At 44.2% G+C, this 13,206-nt stretch overlaps 1 protein-coding gene across 1 annotated transcript in view; it reads right to left on the bottom strand.

Moving 5' to 3' along the window:
- The window catches only part of LOC112246562 (zinc finger protein 407-like), a 179,201-nt gene extending 166,785 nt beyond the window's left edge, over positions 1–12,416 (bottom strand). Inside the window, exons 1-2 of the mRNA XM_042313230.1 lie at positions 12,332–12,416; positions 5,299–9,184 (exon numbers count right to left, since the gene is read on the bottom strand). Coding sequence (XP_042169164.1) covers positions 5,299–9,103 — 3,805 coding nt within the window. The 5' untranslated portion in view covers positions 9,104–9,184; positions 12,332–12,416. The remainder of the gene's footprint in view (positions 1–5,298; positions 9,185–12,331) is intronic.
- Positions 12,417–13,206: the final 790 nt, after the last annotated feature.

Genomic DNA, 13,206 nt, shown 5'->3' with positions numbered 1-13,206 from the left:
ATAATATAATAAAAAAGTATAATATAATATAATAAAAAAGTATAATATAATATAATATAATAAAAAAGTATAATATAATATAATATAATAAAAAAGTATAATATAATATAATAAAAAAGTATAATATAATATAATAAAAAAGTATAATATAATATAATAAAAAAGTATAATATAATATAATAAAAAAGTATAATATAATATAATAAAAAAGTACAATATAATATAATAAAAAAGTATAATATAATATAATAAAAAAGTATAATATAGTATAATAAAAAAGAAAGGAGTGGTTGTAGACGTAGGGGTGAAGGTAGAGGAGAGCTATGACGCTGAGGAGGGAGGGACATTCTTTACTAGCATTCTAACAGAAAGATCTTTGCACAATTGCAGAGATGGTGACACTGTGAACGATGACGTGCTGTATTCTGGTTGTTAGTCAGGTTGTTGAAATCTGGAGTATTGTTAACAGCTACTGTACTACTTTACTACCCAAGATTGACTGTAAAACAACCAGACGGCCTGAGTCCAGGACATACATCAAAACTATGAAATAAGATGGTTGAGAGAATGCCAAAAGTGTGCAAAGCTGTCATCAAGGCAAAGGGTGGCTACTTTGAAGAATCTAAAATCTAAAATATTTCTTTGTTTAAGACATGATTCCATATGTGTTATTTCATAGTTGTGATGGCTTCGTTATTATTCTACAATGTAGAAAATAGTACAAATAAAGAAAAACCTTTGAATGAGTAGGTGTGTCCAAACTTTTGACTGGTACTGTAAAAAAAAAAACAGTGAGTACATGGCTTTTCTCTCCTTCAATCTCCTCTCTATCTTTCCTCGTCACTCTCTCCATCTCTCTCTTCCCTACTCTTCCTTCCTTTGCTTCTGGATGCATAAATTGGATACCAAAGGTCAGGCAGAATACGTAAATCAATTTTGTGTGCACTCACTACCACGTTCCATCATTAAAAGCGCTAATCACTCTGCCTGGCTTTGCAGGGAGGTTTCCTTCTAATCATTGTCATTAATAAATGGGGAGGGGGTGGGGGGCGCTGGCGTTTGAGAGAGGGGGCACAGTCTCTGCCCGCCATTTGTCATTTAAGAGCAGCAGAGAGAGAGGGGGGCTGCTATGGATCATCAGCGCCCATGATGGCTAGAAGGGACACCACACCCTAGGCTAATAGAACACACCTACTGGGGAAGGCCTATTCAATCAAACAAGCGCTGCAGCATGCTGCAGAATAGTACTGTAGCATTGTAAATATGCCACAAAATAACAGTCCAATGCGGTTGCAGTTTGACTAGTGATAACATTTATGCATAAGTCAATTCATGATTGCAACAACAGTGCTATTTTTCCTAAATTAATTGAACCCCAGCCATTGTTATTTCTTTGTGTAGATAGAATATACACAAGATGTGTATGCAACTACAAGTAAGGGCCATTCATGTGGATGGGCCAGGTCCCATGCAGACAGACTAGGGCCAGGTCCCATGCAGACAAACTAGGGCCAGGTCCCATGCAGACAGACTAGGGACATGTCCCATGCAGACAGACTAGGGCAAGGTCCCATGCAGACAGACTAGGTCCATGTCCCATGCAGACAGAATAGGGCAGCAGTTCTCCAGTATGACAAACCATTCTGTCTGGGAACCTCCTATAAAATACTCGCTATGCATTTTTTACAATCCTTTCTCCCAGTGAATATCCCAAGACGCATTGCAATATTTATTTCAGGGGCAGCCGCTGATTTGATTAAGCACTTTGTGTAGATTACTAATTCGTTCATACACGGTTCACTTGCCGCGAGCTGGAAGTACGACGCGTTGAATGTTAAACTTGTAACGAAGATTGAAAGGCAAGCGCGTGCTAACAAGGCCTGCAAACAGACGAGGGAAGGGCGTTAGCACATGAGCGCCGGTGAATCGGGCTTCTTCATTTAGCCTCGACACACACACCCCTATGATGCGCACCCAAAACAAACATACAAATACACACGCACAGACACACGGACACGCGCCCAAGCCGAGGTGAAGCGAGAGACAGGCGCAGAGGGAGAGGATCTGGCCAGATGGCTGTGTGAGTGAGTATGAGACATGGCAGGAGGAGAGAGATGTAGTATTCCTCCCTTCCCACGTCTCATCATGTTAATACACCACCACTCCACTTAAACAGCCTACATGAAACTGAAATTGACCATCAATGCAGTGTCATGTTAAATTAATATTGCCAACCACAATGTGGCTCCCTCACATCCCAGATGAGATGGGTAATGACTAATTCATTTCCTAGAGAACCCTCCCGCAATGTTTAACCCTCTCTCTCTCGCTTGCTCTATCCACCCTCATCTCTCCCATATCTAAAGCCTAAGGGATACTTCAGGATTTTGGCAATGCTAGCAGATACCCATAGACTTCTAGTCATTGCGTTAACGCTAGTTAGCATTAGTTTGCACAACTACTTCGAACTTCCTTCATAGTGGACACTGAGACATAAAAATGGTATCCACGAGTTCATCTGACTCTGGGGAAGTAGATAAAGGGCATCGTTGCCAAAAAATCCAGAAATACCACTTTGAAAACGGAAAACCCAGTTTTAAAACATATTCAAAATGGACATATTTTTTTTCCCAGGGTTGAATCTTCAATCAAATATCGTGGGGACATAATATCCATGTCTGTCTACCACCCCAAGATAAACGTTTTTTTTATCAAGAGAGGCCCGATCAGACATCATACAGCCAGACCAAGACATACAAACCGAGCTTCTGTAACTAGCTTTTATACACCTTCAGAAACTCACTGTGTCTGTGTGTGTATGTGTTAGAGAGAAGAAGTGTGTGTGTGCACGCATGTTTGGCAAGTGTGTGTGGTGATTATGTGTGTGTGCCCATTACTTCAACCCACCCCAGGCCTCAGGAGGTCAGACAGCTCTCCCAAGTGAAAAAGTGACCAATTTAGCTCAAAATGCAAATCCAGTTGCATCCTCATTGGCAAACATGGAAGTCTTTTTTTTTCTCCCAGGGGACAAATTGACAAATATGCGTGCAGCCTCCCACCATCTCCTGATTTCACTGATTAATCAGGTAAATAAAATCTTGGTTTAATTAAAACCATCTGGACGTGCTCCCAGTCCAAACACTGGCGGAGCCCACAGTCCTGTTCCACAGCACTGGAAGAAGTGTACACGATAAATGACCACATACAAATAGAGAATAACTCAATGTTATGAGGGAACTTAGCAATAATAATAACTAGCATAAGCTGTCAAAATGCTAAGAAATAGGTGCATTCTACAAATAGGCAAACAAAAAAAAAGAAAAGAGCAAACTCATAAATAAAAGAGATAATTCAATCGAAAAAGCCACCTAAAGAAAAAAATAACGACAATACTCAGTCGAGACCTCCAAATGTGCCCTTGACTTTGATAAACACATCTTCTTAAAGTGTCACTGTTTTCATTTGCTTAAGTAACACTTTTCCTCAGCTGGACCCAGAGTAATGGCGTTGTTTACATGGCAACATGAAATGCTGTAGTAGGCTCATAAACGGATATTACAGATTCAACAAAACATCACACAAAGGATACATCAAAATGTTGATCATTGGGCCTCACAAGCTTTCTCTTATTCATGTTGTCCGTCCTTTCTGACTACTCGACTGTACAACAAACAGAATTGCAATTCAGTCTTATTGTACAGTAATATGTGTCTCCCCATAACCACGTAACCACAAAGAGTGGTTTTGTTGAGCCATTAGAGACACGAGGGGAATGCCAAAGTAAAGACAGTTAGTTGCTCTGCTCGTATGCTTTTAATCTGCGGAATTAATCAATAGTAGGACGTACCCCAGCAAAACAGACCATTTGCCAACCTGAACCGGTTCGCAAAGGTGAAACCACAGTGACTCTTCCCCCATATTAGAAGTTGAGAGGTCATCACAAACAGAAGTAGGCCTCATCATGTCATCTCAGTGATGGGTGAGGGCACACACTTAGAGAAAGAAGCAGCAGCCTGAGTAGGTGAGGATTCTGACCCACATGACCAGCCTACCATAGTGCGGCGTGGCAGCACTCTCATTGACTTTGCTACTGGCAACCTCTCCGTCAACTCTCCGAGACGGTCCACACATCTTAACACTCCGCGGCCATTAGTCAGTCACTCCACACACACAGAGAGAGACACAGACACACACACACACACACACACACACACACACAGACACATAATCCACCCAGACCCGGCCATAGAGCTCTGCCTGTACTCCAATTAAAGTCCCATTAAAGTTTGGGCTGTAAGGGGGACGGACCGGAGGAAGCAGAGAAGGGCATTTATTGATGGCGCCCTCACTTCTCATTCCTACATTAAGTTGATTTTCAAAGCAATTAATACACATGGTCAAGGAAGAGTAATGGAGCGCCCTCTATTCTTAACCCGCCAGACATTCCCCAGTCATAGACCTGACCAGCCGAACCCTGATTTGCATTATAAATGACAAGATAAATCTTAATGGATTGAGGATAATCAGCTCACCATGTAGGCTGACACACACACACAAATTACACATACAAATACATACACACAAATTGCACATATATATCACACACACATACACACACACACACACACACACACACACACACACACACACACGCACGCACGCACGCACGCACGCACACACACACACACACACACACACACACACACACACACACACACACACACACACACACACACAAGGGAAATTAAGGGCTTTGAATACGCCTGCATTGATTATTTTAAATTATTAGCTCACCTCTCTTTGGGTCTCCAATGCTTTTAGCCTTAGCTTTAACACATTTACAGAGACTTATTGACTATAATTACAACTGAGTCTTGGTAATGGACACATCAATTATGAGTCGCACATGTCTTTGACCAGGTGGTGCACAGGGAATTCTAATCCGTGGTCCATTAGCATCTCTCCTCCTGCAGCTCAGTCTTTACCTTCTCCTTTTCTCCAACACGTGGCCTAAGCTCACACCACTACACGAACCACGTCTCTCCTCTGATACCTGGCCAGCCCCTAACATAGGCTCGACCCCAGTATCTCAAAACCTGATGTCCAAACGCATGCAATGATTGACACGGCTGGTAAATTCTAAGTGGGAAATACACTGTATAATAACACCGATGAATATGAGTGACGCAGTTACCATTGACTTTATAATAACTTGTAAAAAAAATGAAGTATGTATCATAAAAATAAAAAACTATATCAGTGAAGGTTTTCAAATAAGCGTGTTGGGAGATGACGTACCTGTGTGTGTGCGGATGTGAGCCAGGAAGGCCATGGAGTTGCTGCTCTTGCACACCTTGCCGCAGTGCTTGCACACGCTGCCCTGGTTCTCCTCGCGCTCGCGGTTGATCTGCTCCGTGTCCTCCAGGACGTACTTGTTGACCTCGCGCAACAGCTCCTCATGCTTCTCCTTGATGTGCACGAAGAGCTCCTGCTCCGTCTCGAACGGGTCCGTGCACTTCACGCACTTGAAGGTGGCGCCGCCCTCCGGAAGCTCCTCAATGCTGGCCTGCTCGTTGCGCAGGTGGGCGGCGCTGGTCAGGTGCTGGTGCAGGTTGCTCTCCGTGTAGAATGACTTGCCGCACAGCATGCAGTGGAAGTGCTTCTCCTTGGACGGGTGCTTCATGGAGATGTGCACATTGAGGCCGCTCATGCCGTCCGCCACGAAGCCACAGTCCTCGCAGCGGATGCGGGGGTTGGGAGTTAACCGCTTGGACAGACCTGAAGCCCCTACAGGTTTGGTTCTTTTGATCTTCTGAAAACTGCCCGCCCCGGTCAGGCCACTTACAGCCGGGCCAGAATGGTCTTCAACAGAGTGAGCCATTCGTTCTTCATGCAGAGCCAGCTCGGCTTCAGTCAAGGACTTGAGAGGTACGATGCAAGCGTCGAATGGCAGTGCCCTGGTGAGCTGTTTCTCTGGGGAAGAGATGTCAGGTTTCTCATCTGCCATCTCAACGTCGTCGTCGGAACAGACTGGCTCTGCCTCTGCCTCGGCCCCTTCCTTCTGGCCTTCCTCAGGCGGTGTTATGGTGATTTCTGCTAGTGCTACCTGAGGATCAATTGTACCTGGGGCTTCGTTGCTGGTTTGTTCTGCGCCACCACCGGAAGCCTCACCAGCCACCTGCATCTCCGTGTTTTCTTCAACAACAATGCCACTAACTTCCACTATTGGGGCTGCATGCTCGTTGCTCAAAACGTCAGAAGTCTGTGTGGGGTGTTCGGTGTCTGTGGGCTGGTCTGTAGCTGTGTCTGTGGGTTGCTCTGTATTGGTGATAGGGGGCTGGTCTGTGTCTGTGATGTTGGGCTGGTCTATGTCAGTGATGTTGGGCTGGTCTATGTCTTTGGATTGGTCTGTATCTGTGTTAGTGGGTTGGTCTGTATCAGTGCAAGGGGGCTGGTCCAATTCTGTATCGTTGGGCTGGTCTGTGTCTGTAGGTTGGTCTGCATCTGTGTCTGTGGGTTTCTCTGCATCTATGATAGGGAGCTGGTCCATGTCTGTGTTGTTGGGCTGGTCTGTGTCTGTGGGTTTCTCTGCATCGATGATAGGGAGCTGGTCCTTGTCTGCATCGTTGGGCTGGTCTGTGTCTGTAGGTTGGTCTGCATCTTTGTCTGTGGGTTTCTCTGCATCGATGATAGGGAGCTGGTCCGTGTCTGTATTGTTGGGCTGGTCTGTGTCTGTGGGTTTCTCTGCATCGATGATAGGGAGCTGGTCCTTGTCTGTGTTGTTGGGCTGGTCTGTGTCTGTAGGTTGGTCTGCATCTGTGTCTGTGGGTTTCTCTGTATCGATGATAGGGAGCTGGTCTGTGTCTGTGTTGTTGAGCTGGTCTGTGTCTGTGAGTTGGTCTGTGTCTATAATGTTAGGCTGGTCTGTAGTTGTGTCTGTGTTAGTGGGCTGCTCCATGTCTGTGTCAGGGGGCACTGAAGGGGAAGGATCCTCAGTGCAAGCATTGTTGTCAGCATCAGGGTCAGCTCTGTTCCCCAGCTCCTTGGCCTCCTCCTCCGGCTGCGCCAGGTCTTTCGCCACGAAGCTCTCCAGGTTCTCTAGGTAGACCTCGCTCTTCTGCTTATGCTTGTCCGTGGAGGCGTGGCGAGACATCTCTCGACGCGTGACCGCATAGTAGCTGCACGCCAGGCACACAAACTCAAAGTCCCGGGTGTGTCTCCTCTTCACGTGGAGGTCGAGGGAGGGAATCGAATGAGCTACGAACTTGCAATGGCTGCAGGAGTTGACCAAGTCGTACTTGCTCTTTTTCGGGCTGCTCACTTGTGCTTTGTCGTCGTCTTGCGACAGCTCCCCTTCTTTGTCCGTGGCCCCCCCCTCTCCTTTGGACCCTCCTCTGACTGGACTATTCTGATGTATAGCCTCACCCTCGCTGGCCAGAGAGCCTGACTCTGTACTCATGACCTGCACTGATGTATCCAGGTCCACTTGGCCATCGCTGCTAGCATCCTCCACGCGTTTAAGGTGCTTCTTTGTGACACAGTGGCGGTCCATGTCGCCTTTCGTCACACAGTTGTAAGAACAAAGCCTGCAGGTGTAGCTGTACTGCCGGCTGTGCTTACGACGAATATGCACGTTTAGATTGGTACTATTGGAGGCGAGAAGGCCACAGTATTCACATGTAGTTGCAGCGGGCCCCTTTGGCCTGCCTCTCCTCCTCTTGGGAGGGATTCTCTCGTCCATGTGCTCTTCCATGTTCTCCAACACGGCCTTTGCAGCCTCAACAGCTTCCTCATTAACATCAGGGTGCAGCTCTCCATCATGTCCGATGACCCCTACTGCCACGTCATCTGTCAGCATGTCGTCACCGACCGCATCTATGCTCACCTTCTCAACGCAGTCCTCGAAGGAGGACCCTGCGTTTTTCTCCTCAGCCACACGCTGGTGGCTCTCCGAGGACACGTGTGTGTCCATCCACTCGGATGTAGCGGTGTAGTAGTGGCAGACGTTACAGAGGAAGCGATGCTCGCCATGGTGCTTTAGCCGAGCGTGGCTCTCCAGCAAAGCAGAGTTGCTGACCCTGAATTCGCAACTCCCGCACTGCAGCTGGAACCTGGCACCGAGCGCACGCTTGGACGCCCGGGTCTGAGTCGTCGTGGAGGCAAAGATTTGAGCCTGTTCGGCTGTCTTCTTGTCCGTGGGTGACGCGAGGCCAGAGGATTCCCTGCTTTCCGCGACTCGTTTGTTGTGCTTGTTACTAAGACAGTGCTTTTCGTAGTCGCACTTTGCCACACAGGCGTACAAGCAGAATTCACAGAAGTAATTCATCTCCTTGGTGTGGCGTCTCTTGATGTGTGTATCTAGGCTCGGCTTGTCCTTAAACTCGTGACCACAGTAGCTGCAAGCATGTATAGTCTTTGGCTTGGTGCCCCGTTTACCTACAATCTTCTTACCAGGGGTCTTTTCTTGCTCCTCCTCTGCAATCTCCTCTGTAGCTATTGGAGTCACCTTCCTGTCAAAAGCATCTCTCCCTGTCCCTTGTTTCTCAGCTATTTCCTCTTTGGCTATTATTGTAGTCACCTCCCCCTCAGAACCTCCTGCCTCTGAGCCCTGACTCTCTGTGGCATCCTGCTGTCTCTCTCTGCTGCTCACTTTCCACTCAGTGTCTCCACCTGTCTTGTAATTTGAACTCCGTGCTGTTGCTCCGGTTGTGGAGCCATCTATTTCAACAAGTACCTCAGCTGAGCTCACACCCCTGGTCTTTCCTCTACCGGTGTGCTTCCTCTTGGAGTGAATCTTCAAGGAAGTTGGCGTTTTGGCCACGAAGCCACAGATGGGACAGGCACAGCCATAACATGTCTCCGGGGTAATGTTCATCTCAGCCTGAGGGGGCTGGTCTGACTCCTTCCCATCAGCCACCTCACCGCCGGTGTCCTCCTCAATCTCTCCTGTGCTGTCAGCTGTGACATCATCAGGCCTGGGCCTCTTTGCTAGGGAAGGACTTCCTCCACTCTCCATTTCCTCTGTGGAGACATTTCCTGTGTCACCATGATGAGGCACCTTGTCCTCGTTAATTTCCTTCCCTGACCTTAATTCTCCGTCCATGTTAGACACCTCCTGATGCCTTTACATGAGAAGAGGAAATTGGACTCTGTTCCAACAATCAATTAAGTTATGATCCTGTTCCTGTAAAGTAACATTTAAGATGGGCAATCCTCATATAATTGACTCATATAATTGACTGTGAACAAAATAATAATCACATAACAATACTGTTTCATATAACAAAACTGTGTTTCAAATTGTATAGATGGAGTAGGCTACTCAGAGATCATTCTGCATGTACAAAATTAAGTAGGCCAAATGTAGCTATTGGTCGCCATCTAGTGCTTTTAGAACGAAACTGTTCAATGATAAGGTGGTTGATGTTGGATATTTGCATGTGATCAAATAACTAAATCTAGATAAAAAGAAGCTAAACCCCAGGGAAAGACAGTGAGTGGTCAGTAGCATAGATTGAAGTAGGTTACAATTAATTAGGCCTAGATTCGATTTACCTCCCTCTTTTAAATATATTTAACTTCTAAATATTTTACAATAGACTTTGTACAGCTGATGGTTGACACAGACAAGTCTCCTAAAAATATTTCACTCTCCCTTCTAGTGACCTATCTACTTGTTATGGGATTTTTATGAATAATGACTAAATTATGTATACATTTAACTTAGTAGTATTCTGTTTAGTTATGGTTCTAAGTTACTGTATGAATGTATGAATCTTATTATAATCATAATACTGAATATAATGTGTGTAGTTTTAGTCAAGAATTAGAACAAGGACTTTCTGTTCCTTGTTCGAAACTAATGGAGCTATCGTCAGACCGGCTGGAATACTGTGTTCCTTACAGGACATTCTGTCCCTACCCAGGGAGGGGAGAGACCTTGGGCTTGTAGTAGATTGTTTAACAGGTGGCAGACAATGTGAGAAGGCTTGTGAACTATATTGCCATGGTATCTGAGAGGAGGAGGGACATTTATGACGAAATGTGAGGTATATAAACCAATGTACATGGTATTATGACCAGAGCTCTTGAGAATAAACGCTATTGGCTAATTTTGGTGGCTGGTCTCTGTCCATTTTATGTAAATAAGAACCTTACAAATTCTCAGAAATGGACAGAGTGTTTTAATTGAATTGGTTAATGAACACATAAGAACTAAATTCATCCAACAACACTGCAGTCTACATTTAGGCACCATCTCTCTGGATGTGGTGCCAATCACTTGTGAGAATTTTGCTATGCAATATCTTTTTCAACCTGATGCCAAAAATATAATTCCCAATTACATGGGACTTCGCCCCACCTTGACATGACATTAACTCATTTTTGTTCCCCATCAAATTTTATGACTACTCTCCTCAAACTTTTAGATACTACGTCAAATGAATTATATGCGTGGTCAAGTTTGGTTTAAAAGTAGGCAATGATTTATACAAAAAAAAATCTAAATTAACTAAACCTGACCTGAACCTCTTCCCACCTGTTCCAGTAGCCAGTCTAGCCACCCTCTCACATTCCTTGCCAGGACACGTAGTCAAAGTATTGATTTATCTCAAGATAGTTTCCAAATTGATGAGATGACATGGTATGTATACTAAACAAAAATATAAACACAACATGAAACAATTTCTAAGATTTTGCTGAGTTACAATTCATATAAGGAAATAAGTGAATAGAAATAAATAAATTAGTCCCTAATCTATGGATTTCACATGACTGGGCAGGGGCACAGCTATGGTTGGGCATAGGCCCACCCACTGGGCACCAGACCTAGTCACAGGTGAAGAAACCTGATGTGGAGTACCTGGTCTGGCGTGGTTACACATGGTCTGCGGTTGAGGTCGGTTGGACATACGACCAAATTCTCTAAAACTATGTTGGAGGTAGCTTATGGTAGAGAAATTAACATGTAATTATTTGGCAAAAGCTCTGGTGGACATTCCTAAAGTCAGCATGCCAATTGCACTCCCTCAAAACTTGAGACATCTGTGGCATTGTGTTGTGACAAAACGGCTCAATTTAGAGTGGCCGGTTATTGTACCCAGCACAAGGTGCACTTATGTAATGATCATGCTGTTTAATCAGCTTGTGATATGCCACACTTGTCAGATGGATGGATTCTTGACTAAGGATAAAATGCTCACTAACAGGGACGTAAACATATTTTTCCACAAAATTTGAGAGAAATAAGCTTTTTGTGCATATGGAACATTTCTGGGATCTTTTATTTCAGCTCATGAAACATGGGACCAGCCATTAACATTGTGTTTATATTTTTGTTCCGTGTAATTTAAAGATTTGAAGTCAGGTGGTTACTGGAGTGAGAAAATACCGTAAACACCGTACTAAAGTAGAATCATTAAGGGCATGTTTAATCAGTCAGGGAGTACAATTATCTGACGAGCTGTGTTTATCACTTGACAGCCAACCAGGTACATTTCACATATTACTACACGAATTCAAACTTTATTTTCCTCGTTTTTTCAGTCCCTTTCTCCAGGCTACCCTGGACAGCGGAATGTTAAGCAGAGCTAGGCTCTTGCAACTGGGAGTCCAGCTTTCCTACCTAGTAGCTCCTTAGCTAACTAGCTTAGCCAGTTACAGCCACGCGGGTCTAACTAGCTAGCTATCATGGTTGGTCCGGTGGTTATGCATGTACGAGATAGTTAATGTCGACGGTATGCATATAAATTGGCAGCAAAATGACTAACGTCAGCTAATTTGAAGACACTGCTGGTCGGCTTATCACACTGGCTAGTTGCTACCAAAAGTAGCTCAAGTAACCTTAGGTGCGGCAAAACTTCTCAATTTATGGGTCATCCTTCCAAACGAATTTCAAATAATTTGAGAACAAGGGTATCAAGTAATATTCGACTTTTGGGAAATTAGCGTCAAACTCGGTTCAGATGTAGCTATTTGATTTCGACTGGTTCCTATTTGTGTCAACCATCAATCCGATTCCGATATGTTCAAAATATTCATGAAAATACAGAAGAGACAGTGATTTAAGTTACGTGAAGCCAGCCCTATCAAATAACAATATTTTCACTGTCGTCCAATGAGTGCGGCATAGAGGTGGGACTTGTTTGCGCTTTTGCTCGAAAAACGACGGCAGCACAGAGGCCCAAAAAGGAAGCTAATGTTGACCTTTGAAATACAGGTGTTTGTAAGCTAAACAGTTGCTGTACATAAATTGGAAATATCCATAATGCTTTAGGAATTACAGACCCGTATTTAAGTAATCCATATGATGGTAGTTTTAATAGCTTACCTACAATTTCCCCAGTATTCTCAATGTCCGCGCTTTTCTCCCTTGGTTACAAGTGGCGTACCGTAGCACGTACCATACGTCACTCTAGCAAGCTGATGCCGTGTTCAGGACAATTCGGAAAGTTCCGATTTAGATGGATGATGGACACTTCATTTTGGAATTTCATCCGTCATTTTATCTTCTCCGGTTTTGGTGGCTTCAATTTTATGTTACTTTGTAACAATAACATTGATAAGATTCCTACAAAAGGATCTGCTGTTCATAGACAATTCTTAGTGTGGTCGTTTTTACCCACGTAGGTATTTAATTTGGAACCATAAGGATATTTTGTATAGAAACCAGTCTTTCTTTTTTTAAGAACTGGTTTAATAATCATATCCTGCGTGTGAGTCAACTTTTTAATGCAGAAGGATTGTTACTCAATTATGCCTATTTGTATTTATTTATCTCCTTACAATATCCCGGCTACACCTACAGAGTTTGCCATAGTCTTTGATGCTATTCCATCTGGAACTCTCATGTTATTTACAGGTGTAGCCAGACCTCACCTTCTTGACCTACCCTCGCTTAATCCAGTTGACTCTCCAATAGGGAAAATATGTTTCTCTTTGCTCCCTCAGAAGAACAGATCTTTACGTGCTTTATTTCAAAGGGATATTGTATCCATTCCTTATGTCACAAGTTACTGGAATACATTGGTCGCTAATATATGTTGGGGAAAAAGTTGGGTTATTACCACACAAATATTTCCTTGTTAACAAGGTCAGAGGTCTCAGAATGATCCATAAGTATTACCCTGCGAATCATTACCTGAAGAAACTCAAAAAAGACAAAAACATTGATTGTACTTTTTGTGTTGCGCATCCAGAAATAGT

Source organism: Oncorhynchus tshawytscha, linkage group LG03 (genome assembly GCF_018296145.1).
Source record: "Oncorhynchus tshawytscha isolate Ot180627B linkage group LG03, Otsh_v2.0, whole genome shotgun sequence".
Classification (NCBI taxonomy): Eukaryota; Metazoa; Chordata; class Actinopteri; order Salmoniformes; family Salmonidae; genus Oncorhynchus; species Oncorhynchus tshawytscha.
The sequence above is the reverse complement of the archived record's forward strand: the minus strand, read 5'-3'. Positions and strand labels throughout refer to the sequence as shown.